Source organism: Strigops habroptila, chromosome 1, assembly GCF_004027225.2.
Source record: "Strigops habroptila isolate Jane chromosome 1, bStrHab1.2.pri, whole genome shotgun sequence".
Lineage (NCBI taxonomy): Eukaryota > Metazoa > Chordata > Aves > Psittaciformes > Psittacidae > Strigops > Strigops habroptila.
Genome location: NC_044277.2, coordinates 133,302,843 through 133,329,853, shown reverse-complemented (window position 1 = coordinate 133,329,853; position 27,011 = coordinate 133,302,843). Strand labels below are relative to the sequence as shown.

The 27,011-nt window shown below is 42.8% G+C and overlaps 1 protein-coding gene across 2 annotated transcripts in view; it reads right to left on the bottom strand.

Annotated features, from left to right (window-relative positions):
* Window positions 1-769: 769 nt before the first annotated feature.
* The window catches only part of CREB5 (cAMP responsive element binding protein 5), a 214,908-nt gene continuing 188,666 nt past the window's right edge, over window positions 770-27,011 (bottom strand). For both annotated transcript variants that reach the window (XM_030505067.1, XM_030505076.1), the window contains 4 exons: window positions 12,946-13,269; window positions 7,415-7,642; window positions 6,563-6,671; window positions 770-5,409 (listed from right to left, as the gene is read on the bottom strand). In XM_030505067.1, coding sequence (XP_030360927.1) covers window positions 5,246-5,409; window positions 6,563-6,671; window positions 7,415-7,642; window positions 12,946-13,269 — 825 coding nt within the window. In that variant the 3' untranslated portion in view covers window positions 770-5,245. The remainder of the gene's footprint in view (window positions 5,410-6,562; window positions 6,672-7,414; window positions 7,643-12,945; window positions 13,270-27,011) is intronic.

Below are 27,011 nucleotides of genomic sequence, written 5' to 3'. Positions count from 1 at the left end.
TGAACAAATTTGTGTGTGTGTGTTCAAATCACTTTTTATTGCTTTTGTTTGTCCTTAGAAGTATTTAGTCTCTTTTCTTATTCTCTTTTTTTTTTTAAAGGTGCTGTCCCTAGTTAAGTTATAAGGCAACATATTTTATTGATTCAGAACTCTAATATATAGTATGGCCACTGTTATCACCGTAGCTTCGCAGCTACCGTGAGCTGGACAACAGTCAAAGTGCATGACAATGCACAACAGAGCCAGTCTCCTGACCTTACAATATACAGGACACTTTGGTTCTTGGGATGAGAGATTATAAATGTAGCTTAGATGCTGCCTCACACACTTTGCATAATAAAACATTTATATGCTGTCATGAAGAGGGTGTAAAGTCTGTGTCACACTGCAGACTGGCTGTTCTCAGCTTCTCCGTTCGGGCAGGTGTGAGAGACAAGTTGTAGATATGCCACCAGTGAAAGCATATAAATGTACCTGGTGCAAACGTTTTACAAGAGTATTTATAAATGATTCAACAAGGGAGAGCAAGAATGAGAGTGAGAGCTAAAGTGCAATTTTAAAATAATATAAATAATTGAAACGTAGAAATAAGATACTAATTAGTTGTAACTGGTTTTGTTTTATAGGCACAGTTTAGTTTTTATGTCTACAGATCAATCTTTTCTCTTCTTCCCCCTCTGGTAATTTTCTCTGATGTATAATGGAGCTTCAATGGTCTAAATCTAAGGAACACTGTTTAGTAAGAGGACAGAAGAGGCAACGATAAGGCAGTATAGTGCAACTCACTATGTGATATTAGAAAAGAAACAAGGATGGGGTTAGATCTTCCATGGTGATGTATAAAATCAGCCTTAATTAAAAAAAAAAGGAGGAAAAAAAAAATAAGACAAGCTTTCCAGTTATGTGTTGACTCATGCTTTCTATAATGAGAGAGCACATTTTCCAATACAAAGGAAACAACTGAAGGTTTATAATTTGTTTTGTTGTTACCAAAAAAGAAGGAAAAAAAGAAAAAAAAAAAAAGCAGATGCTGCTTTAAGGAAAACATTTAATTCTAGGAATTTCTGTACAACTGACCTCAGCAGGCTTTTCCATCTTAGATGGATGACTTCTGCTTGAGACCCTGAAAGATTAAGATGCACACACACCTAGAGTAGTTTATTGCAAAACTAATATTGTAACTTAAAAAACCAAACAGATTCTGTACAAGAATACTGTTCAAATGGAATGTGTTAAAATAACATTTATTAATAAATACTTTATAAAATTCTATGTGAATACTAAATTAATAGATTCCTGTTTTAAAATTGCTTTGGTCCTCATGAATTTTCATAAATTCACTCTATACGCTTTTTTCTTAAAAAAGGTATTAGCTGCTAAAAAGCACATTTTGCCTAAACTAAAAGGCTAGTTTTCAACACTAAATATTGTTGCTTAAAAAAATATGAATCCTCAAAAGTTGGGCATTTAACAACAGTTATAGCTGGCTTGTTAGTTAACAGGACAGAGTCAGTTAACACACTAAATCCACACGCACTGAGGCACTGAACCATTGACTTTCCACTATTCAGAAGATGGGCAGCAGACATTTAGCTTCATAGCAGGAATTAACTCCCAACAGCATGAAATTCTCCATAAATCATCATCATCGTCATCATCGTGGTCCTTATAAAACACACCGTGATAGCACACAAACTACTTGTCTCCCACAGGCAGCATTACGAATATGGCTTGCATATATTCAGGGAAGGGGGGGGGGCAAGGATGAAGGAACTGCATCACAACATCGCTTCTTTCCGATCGGAGTATTGCAGTTGCCCGTGGCTGAGATTTCCAACGTGCTTCCAATGTTGTGTGATGAGAGACGCTGTCCACAGAAATACCTCCTCCTGAGCAAGGTTCTGGATGGTGCTCGCTGCCCTGCTAGTGCCCAGGAAAGCAGGTGAGGGAAGCGGTCTGAGTCATCCGCTGGCAGTGGGATGGGGCACAAAGCCTGGCGAGCCCGGCAACAGGCTGGATTGGTGGGGCAGGAGGACAGCAGAGCAGTCTCCAGTAGTAGCTCATGGAAAAGCAGGACTTCTCCTTGATGGAAAGAGACTGGGAAGTGCATTTAGAGTGACATGCTTAGGAAGAGGCCACTGCCACCAACCGTGCAGCATCCTGGGGACAGAGGGGCAGGGGCTTCTCCCGCAGCCCTTGCTCAGGCAGCCTCCAGTGCCTGGTTGGACCCGCAGCTTGAGGAAAGGCTGCAGGATCATTCCCCTGGAAAACAGGGAAAAAGTGGAAGCAAATCTGATGAGTAATATAAGGTGCCTGGTACAGTTGGTCCTTTTACTGATGATATAGCCGATATAAATATGCTGCGTGTTGTCTTGGCCTGTGAACCTGCGACAGAGTTACAAGAAGCAATAGCAAATAGCTTTTCATCCTTTACTTATTTCCACATCACTAGCAAGGATTATACCTAAAGGCCAATAGTATAGAGAGGAGACATTTCATTGTAATTACACATTTAGGCCAACATGTGTGGTTGGCTTGCCTAGTTAGCATTAAAAAAAGAAATAATTGAGCTATATATAATACACATCAGTCAAACTCTCAAGTAGCTGAATTTAACAAAACTTAGGCAAGGTTTTTGTATTTTTTTCTTTTTTTTTTTCTTTTTTTTTTCTTCTTTTTAATGTAGAGGCTTTCAGTTTAACAGCTAAATATTTTAATTGAGGAGACTGAATAAAATGAATCTAAACCGTAATTCTAGTGCAGTGTAGCTCAACTGGGTATTCTAATATTACCAACAACTTTGATTTTTATTTTTTAATGTGTTTAAGCGCTACCCATATAGAGGGAAAGTTTTTAAATTAACCCTGCGATGACATTTTCTTTTTCGTGGTGAATGATGAAATTCAGACACAGGGGAAATGCTTATTTGGTTTTTTTTACATAGTGGATACTCAGCTGGAACATTTTGCTCGACTGCATATTTGAAAAAAGTTCCCTTGGGAGCCGTGATGAAGCAAAACCATTTAGCTATTACAACTGGAGGTTAAAAAAAAAAAATTACAGATGCAGTATTTAAAACACTTTAAAAGTATTTGTTTGTCTAAAATATAATAGAAAATCCTTTACATTTGTATTTTTTCATAATTTTTTGGTTCTTAGACTATATAATCAAGTCAAGATTTACACTGTACATTAAAAATCTTCTTTTGAATGTATTTGCATAAATGGACAGTGAGCTGTTAAAGAAAAGAATACTGGTAAAAAGTTAGTTAGCGAGATAAGAACTAATTCAGAAATGAATGATCCTCAGAATTTTGCATTCCCTTCCAGGCTCGCCCAGCTTGTTACAGTGCCTCACGCTTCAGTTGTTTCACTCTTCCTCCTGCATGGAGAAGAGCCACCCTTCTCAAACCCAAGACTCCTCTAAAAACCAAAAACACAGTCTTAGAGGATGAGAACTTTGCCTCGGAACAAAGCATGTTCAGGGCTAGAGGATTTGCTGGAAATAATGTGAATTAGCTTTTGCTGTTAAAGATGCAGCTCAAAATGTTTGAACATCTATCACCAGCCCAGAGCCTGCTCCCTGGGTAAGCAGTGGGAGGCTTTGCCGTTGACAGATTTGAGAGCAAAATCAGGTCCCAGTATAAAGCAAGGCAGTGTAATTAACTGGCATCATCTCTGTCTGATTTTCCCATCAATCACTGGTACCACTCGGGGATGCAAATCAGTCTCGCTGAGAGGCAGGCCCAGAGTCCAAACAAAAACCTTAATTGTGGCATAAGGCTCTTTTCCAGACCCTCTTTGCAGGACTGAATTTTATCCAGAGTGCAGTGGGATTTGCCATTCTTGCAGTGCTTTTTAGCAGCTGCATGCCTTCTAAAAATTATTTAGTGTCCTAATGAGACAATTTCTTACCCGCACTAAACGGGTGTTAAGTGCCATTAAAGTCAGTGAAGCTACACACCGCTGTCTGCCAGGTCAGGATCGGTCCACAGATGCTTAAATGAATGCCTGCAGAGAGCAGGTCTTTCCCTGGGAATTAAAACTGGCATTTTTTGGCTGGTCAGAACCGTTAGGCTGATTTATTTCTCATTTATAGCCTGTGAAACCTGAGGCTGTTAGCTTTTGTTGCTAGAACAATGCAACTGGGTTAGGGAACAGAACTTTTCTGAATTATTATATACTACATGGATTTTTCTATGTTAATGACTGGCAGTGCAAAAGAATTGCTCTGATTCTCAGGTGTTTCTCGGTGTGCCTGTACCTCACTGCAGAAGCTCACAGGGCTGCTAGCATCAACACAGCTGGCTCTCAATCGTGCTTCACCTGGGGCTGCACCACTTTTGCCTTTCACTGTTTATTAAAAACACTAAATCAGGAGCATTTCTTTTTTTTAAAAGCCAAATGCTCAGTGCAGCCCAGCTGCGGGTGAAGAGCTAGTGAAAGCAGCAGCCGCGCCGACAGTTTTTAGCTGGGCTTGAGGTTTTTGCTTGTTCATCACCATTCTTTGAGAAAAAGAGAGGGAAGCGAGAAAACCTTGGAATGAAAAAAAGCAGGGGATAAAACAAGAAAAAGCTGGGGGATGAAAAGGTTTTGGGAAGGCAAAAGGAAGGTGTGAGAACAACTGGAGGAGAAAAAGGCCAGGGTAGGGGCGAGAGGAGAAGGGGGAGGTCTAGACAAAAGAACATGTTATTTGGGCTTGATTTTGTCCCAATAGCCACATCCTATATAACTGCTTTGAAAGAGGCTCTGAATGCAAGATGGGGTCCGCTGATAGCACAACGCTAACTCTTTTTTATTATGCTGGCAGCAGATGCCCTCTCTCTGTATTTATAGCCTAATTACTCCTAGTTACCTACATATGACTGTTTAATACTTTTCATGCCTCACGTTGGCTAACAAGCTGCAGTTTAACACAACTCTGTGTTTCTGAGGCTTCAGGCTAGATTGGTGAGAAGGAAACATGACTATGTACAGAAACAGTTAGGTTTATAAACAAGTAACTGGTACCAAAAAAACTGGAGAAAGCACCAAAGCATTTCTCAAGCTGATAGCATATTAATTGCATAACTCCCTTTCATGTAACTAAGTATAAAAGACATTTTAATAACTATAAAAATGAAAGCCAGAGTCTTTCAAGAACTGAGGAATCTTCCAGGCTTGAGTTACGGTTGCAAATGTCCTTAGCACAGAGGACGCTTTGATATGCTACCACACTCCCCTAGCAGTTTCTGATCAACCACTTTTAAAGGATGGGGTTGATGTCTGTTCTGTGGCTGGCAAGCTGGGTGAGAGTGGAGCTTCCCACGACGTCGCTGACAGAGGAGGAGGTTGTGATGGTGTTGTGTTGGATGACTTGCTGCTGGGAGCAAGCTGGGACCGGGCTCGCGGGAGGGCTGCTCTCGGGACCTGGGAAGGGGGTGAGGGCAGAGACAACACACGTTCATATTTCCATCCGAGTAACAAGCCCAGGCTGGCTGACACTCCTGGAAAAGGGATGTACTACTACGGCAGTGCTACTAACAACCTGAGGCATGCACAACTCCCAGTATTTCAAAATACAGAGTTATCCAACACTCTCCATCTTCTGATCTTTTTCAGCTTTTGTTATTTTCTTTCTTTTTAAGACAATTTCTCTGATATCAACCTGACTTCAGGAGTTGGGACCTTAATGACTATGAAACCAATGTCGGGATAAAAAGTCTGATATCTTACGGTCTATAAAATCAGTTGGGATGCTGAAATGTTTTATTCGCTCCAGCAGGAGTCAAAATTAGAGGGCAGTGCACTGCAGCACAGAAAATCTAATTCAAGCAACAGCTGACAGGCATGTAATGCAATTATGTATTTTTTTCTTTGAGTAATGTTAAAGAGCCAGATGCGTAGTGATGCAGAGGAGACAGAAATGGGCTCTATTTTAAGGGAACACCACAATCTAGCAGATATTAACCCTGAGGCTCCTTTGAGCTATTCTAGAGCCGAGCAAAGAATTTGTCCCTAAATTGCTACACTCGTAAAATGCATCGATTAGACAGAATCCATTCAATGTCTCCATTAGATGATAACTTTTTGGAAAAAATAAAGATAAGAGTTAAAAAAGAGTTAACAAACCTTGAAAACCTGTGCCACGCCTGGTCTGTGCCACTGTCAGAGCACAGGACCATTTTCGCTGGAGGGGACTGTAATATTTTCCTTTATAACTTTCCTTTTGAGAGTTATTTTAAGGTTCTGACAGCGCTGTGCCCAGGAGGACTCTTGCAGGTTTGGAGCTGTGAGTTCAAGCAGGATCCTCCACAGGGGAGTGAGCGTCCATCCGTGTGCATCTCCTTGCCGAAGGGAGGGGTGGGGAAGGCTAGCTCTGCTGTGTGGGATGCAAACCAGGGCTTTTTTGGTTTGGTGCGGGGCTGGATAAGTAAGGGCAGGAGATTGGATGGCTCGGATGATGTTTGAGAAGGCAGGTTCAAGTGATAATATGACCAACAAGGGGTTCTGGAGGGAAGAATTGGAAACTTTGCTTTCCTGTGAGGAGTGTGGAGACAGTGCAAACATACCAGCTACTTACTTAGATATCCTTGCGATTCTTTCTGCATAGCTGTTATTGGACAGTCTTTATGTGTTAACAATAACTGTTTCAGCTGTGCTACCTCATTTTTCAGCATCGAAACCTCGTTCTAGAAAAGAAAGAGAGGGTTTGGTTTGCCACAAAGCTTAAACCAGGCTCTTCTGCAAAGTTTTAACCCAAAGAACACAGAAACTGCGCGATGACTTCAGAAGAACTGAGCAAAACTGGCACTTGGTGCTCGTGTGGTAGGTTTATGTTAACATTTGTTCATTATGTTAACCTACGTTTATGTTAACATTTGTCCATGACATTATTTTATAACTTGTTCTGAAGGCAACTTGGCTTCCTGGTAGCACACAGACACACCTCTGTATGGGGCAGAACTATTGTGCCCATCATAAGAAGGGCAGCACTGTAAGAAAGGCTTTTATTATCATATTCAGGGTATTTTCATCTATTCGTTTAATTTTTCTTACTGTTAGACTGATCTATTTATGCTCCTGTCTTGCTTGCTTTGACTGAAGGTTTAGCTACATGCCCTACTCTGAAAAAGCCTTTTACAGCCGAGTTAATGGCACTTCCAAAAAAACCCCCCGAAAAGCAGTGACAAGAAAATAAAATAAATACAACTCCATCTAGTGAAGGCTTCTAAATTCCAAGACAGCTTTTTCCTGGCTTATCCCACTAAAATGTAATTATTTCTTTAATTGAAGCACACACATCTTGATTAATGGACTTAGATTATGCCCGCGCTCCTGCCAGGAGCCGGCTGTACGGGGGCAGCCCCAAAGGCACTGCCAGCCCCACAAAGAGCCCCTCTGTGTCCTGGGGGGCGCAGACAGTGTCTCGCACCTGAAGCTGCATGTTTGTCTGGGTGAGCTCTTCTGCTTTCTTTTCCAGTGACATCACCCAGACCTTCCTCTTCTGTCTGCAGCGCGTGGCAGCAGCTCGGTTCCTTTCCAGAAATTTCCGCCTCCTCTCATCCGGGTCTTCGTCCACCACCCTCCTCCGGCGGCCTCCGGTCGGCTGTGGTGGCTGTATCGTCTGTGTGGGCTGCATTTGCTGCGCTGCCGGCGAAACCTAGTGGGAAGAAAAGGTTCGGCACAGGGTGATGAGGGGGAAAAGTTACCGACGGGGATGCTGAAATGGGAAGGAAAGTCTCACATGCCTGTTGCGCTGCCCGGTGAGGTCTGCAACAGGCACAAGTTGAAAGGCTGCGCCAGTTGCCACTGAAATTAGCTGCTGGCAAATCCCTGCCATGGTCAAAGGGGGCAGTTTTTGGAAACGATCCTCTGCATATTAGTAGGGAAAATATTTTTCCCCTTACAGTTAGTTATTGAAAACATTCACTTAGGTACTTTCTCTGCCACCACCTATTTCAACCTGAAATGTCAAGTTTCTCTCAGCAACTGTTTTAATCAAAGCAGAGGACTGTAGTGTCCTTATTTCTGTCTCTCTTTTTTCCCCAATTGCCTCCAAAGTTTTAGGACATTTCTATTTCCCAGGCTCCACCGTCTCCGTCTCATGTTTTACCGCCTCTGGAGATGGGTTCCCAGGCTCCACCGTCTCCGTCTCATGTTTTACCGCCTCTGGAGATGGGAGCTTCAGCGCTCTTTGCACCAGAGTGGAGCTGGGAAGCTGCGGGTGGGGATCATGCAAGGCCAGCAGACCTCAGTGCCCCTCAGCTGGGACAAAATAAAGGATTTAGGTATCTGAACTTGAACCCGTGTTTTGGTATCCCTGCACTGCATGGGGAAGGGATATTCTCCTTTTCATCTGACCCCCGTGGATGCTATACTCCTTTTTATTCAGCAGCCTGGCGTTGACAGTAGAGGCACACCACATCCAGCCCTACTGGTAAAAAACTGTGGAAAAATATGTATTGGTGCTTTTTCAAGTGCAGGAGAGTATCAGTCCTGCTCCTCAGAGTAACTGGTTCATGCCATTACAGAAAAGGTGTGTGCTGGGGGCAGCCCCATGTAGTCTGTTCTCCGACTGCTGGTTGGGTAAAACACATGCCTATGTCCCTGTCAGGAACGAGCATCATGCTTAACATTCATCTGCTTTGGAATAGCCAGCTTTTGGACTTCTTTCCTGCCTCTCCATGGTGCCCAGGCCATGGGGCTTTGGGCTGTGCTTGGGGCTTGGGAGCCCGACCCATGGGTCCCATTGCTCTTGCCCAATGGGAGCCGCTGCTTCAGCTCACATTGCTTCCGCCCCTCCAGCACAGTCCAGAACAGTCTGGAAACCTGAATTGTTGACTCAGAATTAACCCTCTTGTCCTGGCAAAGGCCCAAACCTCCAAGGTGCTTCCTTTGACTCCAGGGAGTGGACGTACTCAGTGCTTTGTCAGACTGAGCCCTGAATTTCAGTTGCGGCAATTAACGTGTTTGCCTAACACCTCTGTCTGTCTCAATTAAAATGATACTATCGTCTTGCGAGGTCGCTTTTCTGTCTAGAATCTCGCCACAAACTGCGAAGAAGACTTTGCTTCCTCCCCCAGCTGACTTGTGCCAATTAAAGTGGCAATTTTATGTGTAATTATTCTGTGCATCTGATAACACTTTCTGCATGAAGCCAAACGTATTCCCAGCTTTATGTTGCATATGTTGCACAGTCAGGGAATCTCTCTCACAGGAGCAGAAAAATGTTTTTAAAAAACAACCTTCTAAAAATAAATAAGCCACCTTGCACTTTCTGACTGATTTTTGAAGTTTCATCCTGTATTAACTCCATGTGTTTGCTGGTAAAATCTCCAGCCCCCTGTCCACACCAGGGGTTGGCGTCCCAGGTCTACAGCAGCTGTAGTGGCTGCAGCTGCTAGCACCATGTAGGACCGCTGGTTGCATCTCCTGTCCCCACCAGCATCCTGGGGCTGCCGCCTGGAGATGACTGCCAAGGGATGCCAGCTGCTCCCCATCCACCTGGGGCTGAGCACGCTGCATCTTTAGCAATACGTCTGAGTGCAAAGGCCACAGAGATCCCTTTTAATGTCAACATGTCATCAAAAGCCCTTCATTTTCTCACACACACACCCCTTTCCAGACTTCGGAGATCTCTTATTTATGATTCCGGACACCAAAAGCTTTCTTTATCCCATTTCTCTCCTTTTTCATTCAGCTTTAAAAATTCTTGTTTCTTAACTCTCTTAGTGGGGACTGCTACACAGGCAGAAAAAGGTAACTATACAATTCTTTGGGTTTTTTTCCTCATACAGTCATTTTCTCCTGAATAACTAGTGAGTCATTTTGTTTTCAGAATGTCCCAGTCAGTCTTTGGGCAGTCAGAGTGCATTTTCAGAACAACAAAACCTCCTCTCTATCTCCGGCAGATATTAATTATAAAGGTTGCCATTACGTCACTAATAATATCACGTAACTGACTCTTACTAGATAGCTCTTAACCCTGAAATCTGTTAGGCTATATCTTAGAATCTGTCCTAGCATCATTCTCTAGCAGGATTTCACTGCCCTGCCTAGGGACAAAAGAGAGCAAACGAACATATACTAAAACTGAAGTTAATATTTTTTTTTAGAAAATACTAACTTCTTCAGTATAAAGAATCTCATATCCATAATGAAGACAAGCATAGGACAGCTAAGAGAGTGAAACAACATCCCAACCCCTACTCTGCTTAAGCTATTGCTCTGGCAAGTTTGATATGAACAAACCTTCATGGGACCAACAGAGGAATAATTTTTGTAGTAATTGAGGCAACATAGCTACAACTTGGTAAAATACTTCACTTTCTTAGAAAGTGGTTTCTACTTTTATGCTTGATCCATTTTCTCTCTGCTCTTTGCAACTTACCATAAAACTAATACCCATTAACTCATTCAATGAAAGCATAATTCATTGGACTCCTGTGTATCAAAATGATAGCTGAAAAGCATGGAATGAATTCCGACATTACAGAAGGGTGTGGTGTAGAATAATGACAGTCTCAGCATGGGAGCACATGGCTTACAGTAGCGTGGACCATGCTGTCATTTCGCAAGTGGTTTGGAATGAAAGAATCTGGCTCAGAAGAATAAGGAGGTTAATAATTAGTAAATCACACCGTAAAATTAATGTCTGCCAGAGCAGTCTGACCCCCAAAGAGGCCATTGCCATGGGGACTATGGATGAGCTTAGAAAGTAATAACCATGTGATTATTACTCAGCAAACTCTTCTTCTCTCCCCACTAACACATCTGTTCAGAGATCGCTATTGCCTTCACACCATGGGAGCAGACACACATCAAGAGCTCTGCTGTCCCGGGAACCACTGACCCTAGGATTCCTACTCTATCACCCTCCATTCCTGGGTGGAGGAACGGAGGGATGACATACCTATGGATGAGGTGGACCTCCTTGATCCCCAATGGGGCCTGTTGCCTCCAGTGACATGCTGCAGATAGCAAAGCTCATCTGACTGCATGGGCCCAGCACCAGAGACTGTGTGGTGCTGGGACACAGGGTGAATCTGACATAGCAATGTGGCTGTCAGTCAGCCCACCCACCCTTGTGCCTGTGTCTCTTCTTGAATACCTGTGAGTCTTTTGGGGTGCCTAGCTAACAGGCAATACAAAGCACAGAAGTCTAGGCTGTCCTAACTGGAAGGAGTGTAAGAAAGACAAGGACATGCCTGAGTGGGTCCAGAGGAAGGCCCACTGGCTCACTGACCTTATCCCTAAAACTGGGAGGTTTTTTTTCCTCTAGTAACTGTTTTCACCTGTTAAAACTGGTAATATGGATGTTTTGCAACAGTGCTCCATACCGTGGTATCTTAATCCCTCACTTGCATTACTATGTTTATCCTCCTGATGCCTCAGTGAGGTGTCTGTACTATTACCCTTGCTTTAAAAGCCTCAGAGAGGTTAAGTGACTTTCTCCATCTCATTCATGGAGTTCTTAGTCTGCTAAGCACAACTTTATCCTTACTCTCTCATGGATCTCAAAGATGGCCATCAGGTTACTTTTGGGTTCTCTGTTATCAGATACTTTTTATTGGAGTCTTTTTATTGGAGTTTTTAAGCAACTCCAAGGAAAATAACTCATTAACAGATGAGAAAATAATAGAATTCACAAAGTAAAAACTGAACTAAACTTAGGAAAGCTCTGGACATCTTCTCACAGGGGAGTCTGCTGCTTTCTTATTTAGACTGTTTCTCTAAAGCTGACAATTCATTTTTCATTAGCAAATGCTTCAGGGAAATCCCATGTGCTTGCAGCCTCTGCAATAATAAAGCTAGATGTTAGTAAATAGTTAATGTTGTGGGACACTGGGATGTCAGCCAAATCCTCTCATTTTCTTTAATGTTTTCTAAAAGCTTGGCTGAAAGGTATTTGCAAGCAACACAATACTTCACAGATTGAACTTCTTGTGGCTGGCACTCCTCTTTGTCCTCATTCTATGCGCTGCCCACTTCCTTAAATTTTCTCCCTAGACCTGACATGTTACAGTCACTGCCCCCAGGGCTTTACTTTTCTTGTGGGATCCTGATACAGAAGCTTATCATCTTGAGACATTAATAGAATTCCTCTTACAAATGACTCTGCTAAGTCTGTGCTTACTAGTTCATTAGTTCAAGAAACATTCAGTTCAGATATTGAATTGACCAAATTGCTGAAGCCAATATACTTGGTCCAAAAATTGAGACTTTCATCTCATTCAGTGGAGACCTTCACTGAGTTCTCATCATCTGAATCCAATTCAAAATTGCCTTCCTGGTTTCAATCTCTCTTCTTGGACTGGCTTCACCACCTTTTTCTTCTATCACAACATCCACCAACTATTGCCCACATTCTCAGCTAATCTTGTCTTTCTCTCATACTTTGCAGGTGATGGCTGCTCTCCCCTTCACAGGGTCTGGATCCTTTCTTCTTTTCCTCAAAGGCAGTGTATCTTACCTTAGAACTACCCCTACTATCTCCAGTCATGAACACATACACACACACATACCAGTGCCATTTTGCCTCACTAGAGATGGTGCTATGTGTTTCTGCAGGTAGAACACATACAGCTCTTCAGATCTTGGCCTGAGAAGATCAGGTTCAAGCACATTAAGCAACATACATAATATGCTAATCTCCACAATAAATCTCATCCATAAAAGGATATGTGGCAATTTGCAGAGCTCAGAGCACTGAAAAACCTTGGAGCTCCTTATAAAGTAAGATATTACAAATGTCTAGCAAATTAAGCAGCAAAACAAGTTGTTGCTTCACTCCATTTTCTGAATAAAGTTTGTGCTTCCCCACCACTGGTAGCAGACATTTATGAGTAGCCTGAGGGGTTTGTACCTAACAAGACATGTGTGCATGTAGAAACAACACAGGGATCAGGCTTTAACTCCACATAACAGCAAAACTCAGTGATGCAGCATGGCAGGAAGGTCTACCTGTGCTTGTCCACCGGAGTGCAGGGGGGGGTGCGGCGAGGTCTGGTGATGTGCCGGGTGTGCATGAAGGTGCGAGTGAGAGTGGTGGTGGGGATGATTCTGCTGGTGATGAGGCTGAGGATGAGGATGGTGCGCCGGGTGCTGGTGCTGATGCGGGTATGAGTGATGAGGTGGCAGTGTCTGGTGCTGATGAGGATGTGAGTGCATATGATGGTGTGGCGTCTGGTCCTGCCGTGAGCTCATCATTTCCATCATGTGGCCCATGGTGTTCATATTCCCATTCGACATGGCAGCAGGATGATGAGTCAGCGCTGCCTTCAGTCTCTGGAACAGAACAAGGCAGAAAATTCAACATTCATACATGATGATCTAAGCAATCAGAACAGAATTTCTGCTGCTGTAGAAGTGGTGCCTTGTCCTGTGTTTTGAGATTTATTTAGTTTTTTCCTTGCTGTTCCCTTGATAAAAGGCATCTTATTTCACTCTGAGAAAGAACATATTCTGGGGCTCTAATCTAGTTTTCCACTATAAATATGTAAAGATATAAACATCTCAACTGAAATGTAACAGTTACACCTTTCCTACTGTGCTGCTGAGGAAAAATAACTGGCTCTTTTCCTTTTCTGTTTGGCCAGCTCACTAGTGTTAGCTTCATCAAGCTTGTATTCTTGCAACTTTTAAAGAGGAAAGTCTGATTAAAATGTAAGTGAAACAAAGTTCCCCTCTTGTTTTTACTACAGATATCATTTAAGAGACTCATTGATAAATATATTGCATTGATGTGTTTTTCAAATTCAGGCTCAAATGTATGCTAGCACCCAACCTGTTCTTTCATCAGAAAGACAGGAAAATAATGAGGGTGGCCTCAACCTGATCCTGTTTCTTTGCTGGAAAGTTCAAATGCCTGCTGTGTTGTTACTGCATGCTAATCCCTCCCTCTGTTTAGTACTCCTCATGTTTTGTACTGTCACTGGAGCCCTGATCAGGACAAAACTCTCCTTAGTATCAATGGGATTTGTTCACTGTTCCCTGAACACCACCAGAGGGCAACGGGAAGGGCTGTCACATTTGGGACTGCAGGATAGGGCCCTTGTGTACTAAAGCTGTAGCTGGAATACAGAGGGAAAAGAAAAGGTTTAATTTCAGTGCAGTTACAGAGTCATCCCAAATCTATGAGCTGTCCTGGTATACAGATACCTCACTGATGTCCCCCAGTATCTGAGGGTCACAGATGACAACCAGAAGATCCTACAAGCCAGTGTGGCTAAAATCTGCCAGTGGAGGAGCAATGACCAGATTGAACTGCATTTTGGTTTTGTCTTTAAAGCAAAGAGAATGACTGCCAGCACACTCAGAATGGGAATGTCAATCTGCTTTATACTGAAATAACATCTGTCTGTGCAACTCAACTGCAATGCCAGTGGTAAAGGTAAAGGCTCCGGTGTTCAAAGCTGCTGCCTTATTGTGTTTGTGTACCTGGCAGTGAGGAAGAAACAAATTACTACCCCCCAAAAAAAAAAAAAGGGGGGAAAAAAAAATTAAAAAAACCTCCAACAAACAAACAAACGAAAAACCCCAAACAAAACAAAACAAAAGAAGAAGGTTGTGCGAGGCAAAAAGAAATAACAGAGTCAATTTAAAGTGTATCCCACATGGTGGGATACATGACTTCATGAAAATCATTCCACTGAGACACTCTAACAGATCCATTAATCCAAATCTGGTGGCTTTTTTCACTAACAATCAATTGGGTGAACAAGACTTAAAAAAAAGAAAAAAAGAAAAGATATATTTGCAAAACATCAGTGCCTCAGTTTGTGTGAAGGAAACTAGGCTGATGACTTTGAAAAAGATTCCTTAAGAAAGCCTATCAAACTATGACCATTAAAACCCGACGATCTGCTCAAAACAAGATTGAGGCAACTATGGCAGCGGGGTTAAATACCTCCCTCCCTACATCTAAAGTCAGAATAGAACTCTATCTAATATCAGTAGCAGTAACCCACCCTGGAAAGAGTTCCCATCATGGAAGATTTCAGCAGCTGTTGTCCTTAACGTTTTCGAATTCAAGTGCTACCCTGGTTACTGCAAGCAGCAATTCACAATGCTCAGAATAAATGGTGTTACCCAGGAGTGTATTAGGAAAATTATGGAAAACAACACATGAATAAGTCAAGTCATTCTGCATGTCGTTCTTCTTCAAAACTCACTAAGACCTTTTTTATGGGGCTGAGCCACCATGCAGATCTAAGCCAAAGCACCAACAAAAGCTGTTGTAACTTTGTTTTCCGAATCAAAATGCAAAAGAACCAAGCTTTCATTAGCCAGCAGTTTTATGCGATGAATACCTAACAAAATCTACCCATGCTATACCTGTCAGAAACCTCTGAAAATGAACTACAGAATGCCTTATTCTAAACTGCAGACTTTCAAAGCAAAAAAAAAAAGGGGGGGGGGAGGGAAAAACTTCATCTGCAAATGAACATTTTTTTTCAGCTGTAAAAGCTGTGGCTTATTAGTGTAGCGCGACTTCAAGGAGAATAAATTATTTTGTTTTCTTTCCATAGCCCCTTCTACCACATCCATTTATTTGAGATAGCAAATCAAGAGAGACAGTGAGAGGTCTGACATGCAGCTGGTTTCAGTCAATAGGGGTCATTTCCATTTGGTCTGTGTATTTTACAAGCTCCTTGTTCACTGTTCCCAATGGGAGGGTGGGCCAGCTGCCCTGGATCCTAGTCCTGGTAAGAAACCAGCTCTCTACCTCATCCTGTCCCATCACAGTAACGGCCATCGCCCAGCCCTTGCCTCCCTTTAACGTCAAGCTTAGATCAGCTTTGCAGCAGCGAGAGCCCTGCATGCACACGCACCCGGAGCAGCATTTATCTTCCATTGACCAGTCACTCCTGCCCATCAGAAACATTGGGGGAATGGAAAACATTTTTTTTCTGTTTGGTCTTCAGCGAGATCAATTGTTTTGGATGTTTTAGTTAGAGCAGAGGGAGGGAAAATCACCAGAACTTAGTGAACTCTTTGCATTGAGTATGAGTAGAGCTGGAAGGGCAGGCTGCCTTTTTGTTATTGTTCTTTTTATGTGGTCTAATTGCGAACAGCTGCTTTAGTTTAGTGTCAAATAAAATGCCATGGCCTCAAAATTGAGCTTACTGGACTGACTATATTAGCAAATCTCCTCTAGAATGAAATGATAAACTGGGACCTGATCCTGTGTGACTGACTTCACCAGGGCCTGCTGGTACCTGGCAGTTCGCAGACTGGGGCTGAAACAGAGTGCTCACTACTCAGGTCTGCTCTCACCAAACCCCAGAATCTTTGCTAACCTCACTGGCAGTGTTTCTTAGGGCACGGTCCCTCTTTCTGTTTTCCAATGCAGTTTTCAAAAAATTCCCCACCAACCTCAAGCCAAAAGGAAGTGCAGGTGCTCGTCTTACCTGTTTTTTGGCCCTTACTGATTATTATTGCATTGAAGTAACATAGTGACTAACATCAGTTACAGCTGATTTCCACTTAATCATGACATTTCCGTTAATGGTTGCCAGTGACACAGACAACATGAGAAATTTTTCATAAAGAACAACCTGCTTTGCTTCTTAGCAAGTGAATTAAGAAAATTCCCTTTTGATCCTACAGTAAGCCAGGAACACATAAATTCTCATCTTTGATGCTTAGGAGGAAATAGAAACAGTGGATATTAGTGCTCCACAGGTAGGAGTGTTGTGTTCCCTGCACTATTGCTCATGGCAATCCCCCCAACTGACATACTCTGAATTAACACCTCAAAGAAGTGATCATTGTACCTGGAACATTGGGGTTTTTTGGAAACAATTTTCACAGTGCTTCCTCCATCTAAAGCCTGACATGGTGCAGTGAATTGTTTGATGTTTCCTTTTATCAACGTAGATCACAATTTAGTCTCTGAACATCTCTGGGAAAACCCTAAGTCTGCCAAAAATGGGCTACCAGCATTTGAGATCATGAATGAAAAATAGTATCAGCTTCCCTAACACCTATGCAGTTCGGGATCTTACTGCTTTCTGAGTTTTCTCTATTATTATATGCATTTCAAGGTTGCCATGGGTTTTGGTCCACCTTTCTTTCTCCCAAATTGCTAGTGAAAACAAGACAGCATATTTTTCAGTTTGTCAGAAAAAGAAGAAAAAAGACAAATTAAATTGTAAATTGGGAGGTTGCTTTTCCCACAACTAAAAACTCAAATAATGTTGTGGTTTTCATATGTATGTAAATATTCATAATATCTATAGCGTGTTAAATTTATAGTGCAACACAATTGTGTGTAAATATTGTATTATATTATGTGCCATAATCTGTATATGACAATAAAATACAAACTTCTCCCATTTATTCCTCAGTGGAGAAATACAAAAATCTCTTCCAGTTTTACAGATGTTCTTACCTGTGCTTCCACCAAACAATAAGCTATTATTCCATCCATCTGAATTTTAGGATGGGACAGACATGGAGTGCTGGTTTTGAATAGGATTGAATTGTTCTGAATAAGTACGCATTGCTGCACTCAGAAAAAACTCTCTTCCCCTTCTGGTCTGCATGTCCAAATCCTACTAAATTAGAGAAGAGACAAGACCAGCTGTAGTATCAGCTTAATGTCTGGCATATTCTTATCAAGAGATTATATCAGCCCCCCGTAGGCAGATGAAATATGATCTCAAAGGTATTTTCTTGCACTGTGATTCTAGTCCCTATTATACAGGGGTGTAATAAGTTCTCCCACAGGGGATAGAAGACACTAGAGAGGAGTGGAAGTCAGAGAAGGCACTAGAGAGGAGTGGAAAGTCAGAGAAAAACCCCAGACATCAAGCATCCCCAGACATCAAGCATCCCCACACATACGCAATTAGATAGTAACAGCAGGGTAAAAATCCTGATTAGCCAAACTTCAGGGCAAACATAGCATTCACTTGAGTTGCACTAACATTGTTTTCTCATCTGCGATGGTCAGGTTTTCGTTTTTACTCATGCTCCTCTAAACATCATAACCAATAGCATCCTTCCAGTACCTAAAGGGGGCTGACAAGAAAGCTGGAGAGGGAGTTTTACAAGGACATGTAGTGATAGGACAAGGGGTAGTGCCTTTAAACTAAAAGAGGGTAGATTTGGATTAGATATAAGGAAGACATTCTCTACTGTGAGAGAGATGAGATACTGGAACAGGTTACCCGGAGAAGCTGTAGATTCCCTGTCCCTCGAACTGTTCAAGGCCAGGTTGGATGGGGCTTCAAGCAACCTGGTCTAGCGGAAGGTGTCCCTGCCCAGAGGGGGCTTGGAAGTAGATGGTCTTTAAGGTCCCTTCCAATCAAAACATTCTATGATCCTATGATACGATTATTATCATCGTATAATATAGAATAGAAGGAGTTAGGCTGGTGGCAGCTATAGGTGCAAACAGAACTTGACCCAGTGAATTTCAGAGCATAACACTGATTTTTATCCTTTCCTCCAATTATGACTGCGATGAGAGAACTTAAGCATAAATGTCACTCAGGTCTTTTATAGTTGGCTGCTTACAAGCATTTCACAGTGTAAATAACAGAAACCACTCTTCGCAAATGTTCCACTCACATTCATGAAAGCAAATTGGAGGCGATTCATCTCCACCCAATAACTGCAGATACTTATGAGCACATTTCAGAGATTGGTGGTTAGAAAGTCTCTGATGCCACATTAAACACTGGCTCCTACATTTCTGGTGCAGTAAAATACAGTCCTGCATATTGACTGAAGGAGGTGTTAAGAGGTGTGCAAAGGACGTGAAATCCAGAACCAGAGTGACACATTACACTGATGTAAAGAGAAAAGGGGGATGCATTTAATTCACAACTGGCCAGTAAACAGTGCCAAACTGCTAATCTTCTAATTATTCTCAGGCTGTTTGGCAAATCTGAATTATACTTTTCCCTTCCTTTGTGCTTTCTTCCCTACTTAGTTGGATTTTCTAACAACATGAACAATGGATTGTTACCCAGCTTTTAGTTCGGCTTAGCCTCTAATAAAAACAACAAATTTGCTCTCTTGTCCTTCCAAACCCAAACTGAATTAAACTTCAGCAGAAAGCAGCAAGAATCAACTGCAAACAATCACAGCAGCAATAAAACTACTAGACACCATGCTGCTCAAGGATGGGTCAGCTGCAAGGGCTGCTTCAGTGTCCCTGAACCCAGGGCACAGAGGAGCTCCGAGCAGCCACGCTGGCTGGTGACCTCAGTCGCAGCGACACTTCTCCTGAGGACTGCCAGTTTTGAGTAATCCAGTGCAGGTAGATCCAGCGCAGGATGGCCCAAGGCTACTCTGCCAGAATTGCCATCTTTTAGTGATGGCATTTCACTGAGAACAGCCACAGCTCCAGGGACAGCAGAAAACACAAGTGACTTTACGTCTCACCTCCACCTAACAATTCCCTTCTCTTCATCTCAAAACACCTTGCAAAGGACATGACCGCCATTATCCTTGTGCAATGCACCACCTTTGTAAGGATTAGAAATAGAAAAATAATAAATTCCCGCTTTTTTAATGAACAAGTAAATTATAATCAAAACAGAAAATAAAGTGAAAATATGGTTTGTGCTTCTTACTATATACTATTTCTTGCATGAATCATTTCTCAGTGCAGTGTTAAACAACTGGATTTGATTTGCACAGGAGTCAGGAAATGTAAAGTTCAAAAATCAAACCCCTAATTCCCACCGAGTCGAAGTCAATCCCTGCATGTGTATCCGTGACAAGGGATATTTAATTATGTAATCACACAACAGACAGCAACGTGATTTATTACTGGCAAATGGTGTGATATAATTTCAACATACAATACCAACGGAAGGATCCAAAAAATACAACCACCTTCTGCTTGATTTCCCCTCTGTGTGCTGGAGTCCAAAAGGAAAGCTGCTACTTAGCTGCTACCTATCCCTGGAGAGGCAGGTTTCTGAGAGCAAAATGCCTGAAACTTTGGGAATTAATTACCTGTGCCTTCTATCAGTAGGCAGGCACATACCTAATCGCCATCCTAATTCTCCAAATAGATGGTTTTTTGCTTAGTTACTCTGCCAGATTCATCTATGGGATATTGCCATGCATGTTAGGCTGTCACCCATGGAAAATGCAGAAAAAGGAGGTGGCAATAAAATCACTCGGTGTTAGCACCACCCTGCAAGGCAGTGGGAAAACTTGGGCTTGAGGGACTTGAGTCAGTACTGCCCATCTTCCAGATCTATTCTCTTAATGCCCATATTACAGCTCATTCCCAAGCAGAGAGACCACAGACTCTTTATTCACATTGGACATAAAATACTTTGGCAAAGCCTCTGACAAAGGGGCTGGAGCTCAGGTCTTCCTCACTCCTGCAAGCAAAATGCTGTAACTAGGTTCCTGAAATCATGTTCCCATCTTCTAGTACAATGCAAGTGGGAAGTGCTTGTACAGCACTTGCATTGCTATACATATATATGTCTTGCCTGAGCACACAATGAACATTTATGAATGTATTAAATGAGAAAAGTGGGAAACTATTTCAGAGGAAGTTTGGGAATTTCCTATACAAGCCAGATATGGAGCAAATCCTCAAATCAGAGCACTCTAACACTGCAAGAAACACTGTGGGTTTGGGTATTTTAATCTGTACTCAGAGATCAGATGGGATTAGCACTGCAAAAGTCTCTGTAGAATACTGCTCTGAAGCCTCATAAAAGAGTGACTTTAGTTTCTTGCCGAGAATGCAAGTTGCTTGCTTTCTTTTTCCTTCTCACAAGCATAATATACACGCTCAGGACATGAGAAAGGCAGGTTCAAAGTCTTTTTCTGTCAGAAGATTTCTGAACTTTCATCGCCCACTCTCACTACGGCTGATTGTGATTAAGTCATTCATATTCAAAGAAAAATGCCATCCAAGTATATAAAACTTGGGCAGCTTTTCTTTTTTTCCTTCACTAGTGTGATTTTTGAATACTCTTTTTTCCTGGATTAAACCCAGCACATTTAAAGGGCTATGAGCAAGCCAGAAATGGAATACATGTGCACTTAAAAGTGCTTTGGTTTTATCCCAGATGTGCAGAGCTCAAGGGCGTACACACACATACACACGTGCACACATGCACACACACACACACTCATACACACACACACTGGCTGCATAGAGGATACAATCTGATCTGTAGATTTTGTTTCAAGATTATACCAACCAGACTCTGAAATGTAAAACCGAAGCCCTGACCACTTACAGCCATGAGGGATCCCAGGGCTCTCTGTGAAAGAGTATTGATGTTCATTAGCCTATTGGCCTGACTGGAGAATTCAATGCAGGTAATTAGATGTAGTCTCATTACCACGTAGTTTCAGGTGAAGTTATTTTGCTCCTTTGTTTCCAAAGCTAAATGATTCCTGAAACATTTTTAAAGCATTTATGGATTATTATATTTTTTTCTGAAGAAATTACTAGAACTTAAAGTGCAGTACAGGGACATATAAAATAAGAATGTTCTTATGGGTTATTTCACATTTTTTTGAAGCTGAATTCCAGCATCTGAATTGAATGAAAAGAAAATAATATTTTAATGCAGCAAACAGCTCTCAATTATCTGCCTACGAAAACCTAGTGACTAGTGACTTTTTAAATACATGCACTCAGGTATGGCAGATAGTACATAGATACAAACTGTAAAGAGTGTGAACAGGGTTGTTTAGTGTTAATTTTCACTGTTATAAAATAAATATAATCTATGCTGAGAGTTATCTGCATGGGTATCATGAATATTCAGCATTCAACATACCAGTGTTGATATATACTGCCCTTTTACACCCTCATGCTAGATGTCTTATGCCCTCCCACCTTTCCCCATATTCTGCCCTGACTTCATCCCTCAGGCTTCTGTCCTCCACTGTGCCCCCTGTTTTTCACCTGCAAAGCCATCCCCCTTCACTGGTACACAGCTCAAGTTGCTGCCCTGTTTTTCACCACCTCGCATGTATCAACTGCTTTTAAACAGCAGTATCTTGGGTCAGGCGCATTGAATTTCAAAGCCACTTGAGGCTCCAGGAACAGCAGCATCTCAACCTTCTACCAGATACCCAGCAAGCTACTCTATCAGTGCCACAAGGTTTTTTAATACATTTTAGGATAGCTACAGTGTGAAACAATAGATAAAAAGAATCAAACCCCCAGCTATTCTTTTTTACTGGAATCTGTGATTTACTCTAATAGGTTTTACTTTGTGTTTGATGCGGCTAGGAATGCATTCCCACACACTTCTCGTGGCTTGGCTGACAAGCAATAACTTATTAAAATATATCGATATATCAGCTGCTCACTCTCTTGCACACAGTAGGCCTACTCTTTGGCAAAACTGCTTTCCAGAGCAATATGTCAGAGCAAACCAAAAAAACAAGGGAAGGATGCTGCCTGCTTGGTAAGCCATTGACTCATCCTGCCGTTTCTGGACAGCTGGGTTTGGCTTTCCTATGCCATATATGACAGGATACAAATTTGCACAGGTCAGGGGCAAAACTGACCCACAGTTGCGGTGGCTGTCACACAAGCAGGATTTCCTTTCCAGCTTGGAGTGACAGGTATAGAGTATCCTGCTTCACTTGATTGTGGACTCTTCCCTGTCCCTCCTGCCCAAGGGAAAAAGGGCAGAAAAAACCCCACTTAAGGGCAAATTCCAGCAGAAGTGCCCTGACTGGGGACAGGAGGGCAGAGGGTCCTCACAGCATCCTGAGGGAGGCAGAATGAGTCGTGTTGGGTGAGCATCCCCCACAGGGACAGGGTGATGCTGGACCCAAAAACACCTTCCCATGTATGAGAAGCAGCTGCCAGGATCTCAGGAACAGGCAATTCCTCCACACTGGTTATCCAGCTATGCTCACTGTCCCTTACAGCAGGGATGTGTCTTCTGAAGAGCACGTCAGGGATCCAGCTGCTCCTGCTATCGCCCTGCCTTCCTTTTTAGTATTTCTTGTGTACTTCTATCGGGTGCAGGAGAAAGGCATAAATACCGTCTTGTTTTGGTGCTTAACACATCTTCCTGTCTCCTCTCCCAGCCTTGCCGACAGCATTATCCATCTTCCTGACACCACCGTTGTCTGATTCATTTGACATATGCACCAGAAAAAAAAGTCATGTTCTGAACAAGAACCTAATGCTGTGATCTCATCCCCATCTCAGACTCCTCAGTGACTCCAAAGCACCTCCCATTTCTTGCTGTTTTAGAAAGAGAGGAGCTGGGAAGCTTTTCCAGATTGCTCACTAGGAAGCTTATAAGAGCAGATGTGGTGAGGGAAACCAGACCAGCAAAAGCACACAAGCACTTACACAAGTATGTTGGAAATCAAGGTAATGCCATAGAAACTTTAGCTATTTACCTCCTACCTAGAGCGAGAAGCAGCAAAATCTTTCTCGTCTCCTGCTCCTTAGGGCTGTTGAGAGACTCTACATAGATATGTGTTATTTCCAAAAGGGAATAACTCTTTGAGAGGTGATGGCAGGGCCATCCTGACTGTATTATGGAAATCACTGAGCACTTTTGTCTCATCGGTTCCCTCTCTTTTGAAACAAAAAAGCCTCATGCACTATCCACCTCTCTGACATTCAGGACTAAAGGTTATGATGAAGTTCCCCCTTTTAACTGGCACACCAGCAAATCACTGTAAGGCTTCCTGATGCCTTGTTGCATAAAATCATAGAACCATAGAACAGTTTGGGTTGGAAGAGACCTTTCAAGGTCATCTACTCCAACCCCCCTGCAATGAGCAGCCACATCTTCAACTAGACCTTGTCGCTCAGAGCCATGTCCAACGTGACCTTGAACGTTTCCAGGGATGGGGCATCTACAACCCCTCTGGGCAACCTGTTCTAGTGTTTTATCACCCTCATTGTAAAAAATTTCTTCCCCACACCCAGCCTGAATGTCCCCTATTTTAGTTTAAAACCATTACCCCTCGTCCTATTGCAACAGGCCCTGCTAAAAGGTTTGTCCTCATCGTTCTTATAGGCCCCCTTTAGGTACTGAAAAGTTGCAATAATATCTCCCTGGAGTCTTCTCTTTTTCTCCAGGCTGAACAACCCCAAGTCCCTCAGCCTTTCCTCACAGGAGAGGTGCTCCAGACCTCTGATCATTTTTGTGGCTCTCCTCTGGACCCGCTCCAACAGGTCCATGTCCCTCTTGTGTTGGGGGCCTCAGAGCTGGATGCAGTACTCCAGGTGGGATCTCATGAGAGTGGAGGGGCAGAATCACCTCCTTTGACCTGCTAGTCATGCTTCTTTTGACACAGTCCAGGATACAGTTGGCTTTCTGGGCTGTAAGCACACACTGGTGGCTTATGTCCAGTTTTTCATCCACCAGTAGCCGCGGGTCCTCTTTGGCAGGGCTACTCTCAATCCCTTCATGCCCCAGCCTGTGCTGATACTGGGCGTTGCCCTGATCCAGGAGCAGGACCTTGCACTTGCCCTTGTTGAACCTCATGAGGTTCACAAGAGCCCACTTCTGAGCTTGCCCAGGTCCCTCTGGATGGCATCCCGTCCCGCGTGTGTGTCAACCGCACCACTCAGCTTCGTGTCATCTGCAAACTTGCTGAGGGCGCCTTCGATCCCACTGTCCATGTCACTGATGAAGACATTAAACAGTGTCTTCTTCTGTTTGGTCACACCCCTTGTTGCCCTTCATGTGTGGCTTCTGTATCAGCCACAGGGTCCCCAATTCAAGGGCAATCAAGAGATCACTGTGCACTGGCAGCTGAGGCATGGGCAGTCTCACCCCAAACATGTGCCCCACACTCCTGCAACCTCTGCTCCTCTTTCCACGTGAGTCGCAGGAACGTCAGCATTTCCCACTGCAGCCTACAGCCTTAATAATCCATTAGTGGCCTGGCCAAATGAGATACTCTCTCACAGCTACTTCTGTTTGGAGATCTGCCAAAAGAGAGAAGAAAAGGGGCAAGGAGGGTGGAAGCAAACCAAATCTGGGAGCTTGGGTGGATGGGGGAAGGGGAAAAGGAATAGAAGACTTGGAGAGGGAAGGTTGAGGCAGCTAATTTTTTCACTTTTTCCCTGCGGTTAAAGTATTGACAGATAACGTATCACACATTTTGATGGCGCTCCAGCTGGCAGGGAAAAGAGCTATCTGTTTATTAATTCAATTAGTCTGCTTATTTATCAGTGGAGGGTGCAGTCACAGGCCAAACTGTGCCAATCTCAGACTGCCTGTTGTTGGGCTGAGAGGACAACCAGGAATGGGAACATCCTGCCCCAGCTGCTCTGGCCAGTGCACTTATCACCGCATCATCTCACGCCTTCTGAGGTAAGAAAGGAAATATAAAATACCAAATATAACAACATACATTATGCACACCAGTGAATGTGTGAGGCAGCCTTACAACTGGAGCTGCACAGCTTTGCTGCCACCAGATTGCTGTCCTAAAAGTATTCGCTAATGTCTGACATTCTGCCCAGAACTGATTTTTTTAATTCATTAAAACGGATGAATGAACTTTGAATTTCTAGTTCAATGGGGATAGTGTTGAAACCAACACATTAACACAGCACTGAGCTGCTGGACGGGGTAGGACAGGGCAAGGAGGATGCTGCCCAGGTACCCACCAACATTTGTCATCTTTGAAAAGGAGGTGTTTATGAGGGAGGAAGAAAACAAGGGGGAAAAGACTGGCCTTGGAACGGCAGAGAAATTACCCGAACTAAGGAAGCATTTCAGAGGGCTGGAAGAATGGTGAGGCCCACTGCTTTGCTCTGCCTATCTAGGACTACTAGGTTTCTTTCTTGTTTGTTGAAAAGTCTAAGACTTCTGACTGTTGAAGCTCCAGATTCGGAAAATTTTGTGCAAAATGCTGCTTGGAGCTCTCTCAGCTGTGGTGTTTCTAAAAACACAAAAATATGTGGAAAGTCCATGATGCTACAATGCAATTTGCCTTTAGGCAACCCCCCTCCCCAGCCCTAGACCTGCAGACCATAATTTCTACATGATTTCAATGCTGTTGTAAACAATGTTTATTTTTGTCTTGCTGCTTCTATAAACCACCCGGCTTCCTTTTCTATCACACATAAACACAGTTAAAATATAGATGTACTGGCTTCCAGTTTAGTCCTTAGAAGACACTGTGCGGCTTCCCATTCACACAAATAAATCCTGTGATGCTTTGACTTAAAAATGAGGCTGCTGACGAAGATAGAGGGGTCTCCTTGGGATAAGGCTAGGATGCACATGCTCTCAAATGCTGCTATCATTACATTACTCTTCTCATTTTGTTCCTCCACCACCAGATGTTTAAAGAAAATGTGCATGTTTAAATTTTTATTTTCTTTTCTTTAAGTTTCTGTAGAGGCATTCGTCTGCTTTCTGAAATCCTGTAGGATGTTTCAAGGCAGGATAACATATCAAATTAGAATGGCAGTGAATGTTTCCCTGCAGACAGATGAGCTCACAGGAGCCTTTAACAAAAGGGATCGCTAGAAATACACCCCCTGCGCCCAACAGCTCCACAGCCAAGTCTGCCTTTCAGCCTCTTCTGGCTGATGATTAGTTTAATACTCTGAACCAAGATCCTGCTTGACAGATGATTCCACTACCACTGATAGTTTAGGCCACATATCAACATTTTACAAATTCTTAATTTTCTCACTGCAGCCATATTGAACAGTTTTGTGCAAATGAGGCTTATAATTACCCAGATAAATCAGTCCAATGTAGTATTTCTTAGGATCTTTCTCAATTTTCTCCCTGGAGGATGGGATCCCATCTGCTTTGCTACATTCAGGCTAATTGAAGGGCACTGACTTTTCTAAATGGATTCATTAATTACTCTATCCTGATTCTCTGTGGGGTTCTTCATTCAATGGGTGACACTTGGGCTGTACTATACCATCCACCCATGTTTAGCAATGTTGCTCTGATTCTCAGCTATGAACTAAAACATTTACAGATGCGCTGGCAGCAATGATTCTGGCCTTAACTGTACAGTATTACAAAACAAATGTAATTTCACTTCTCCTTTGCTTCTAATTTAGCATG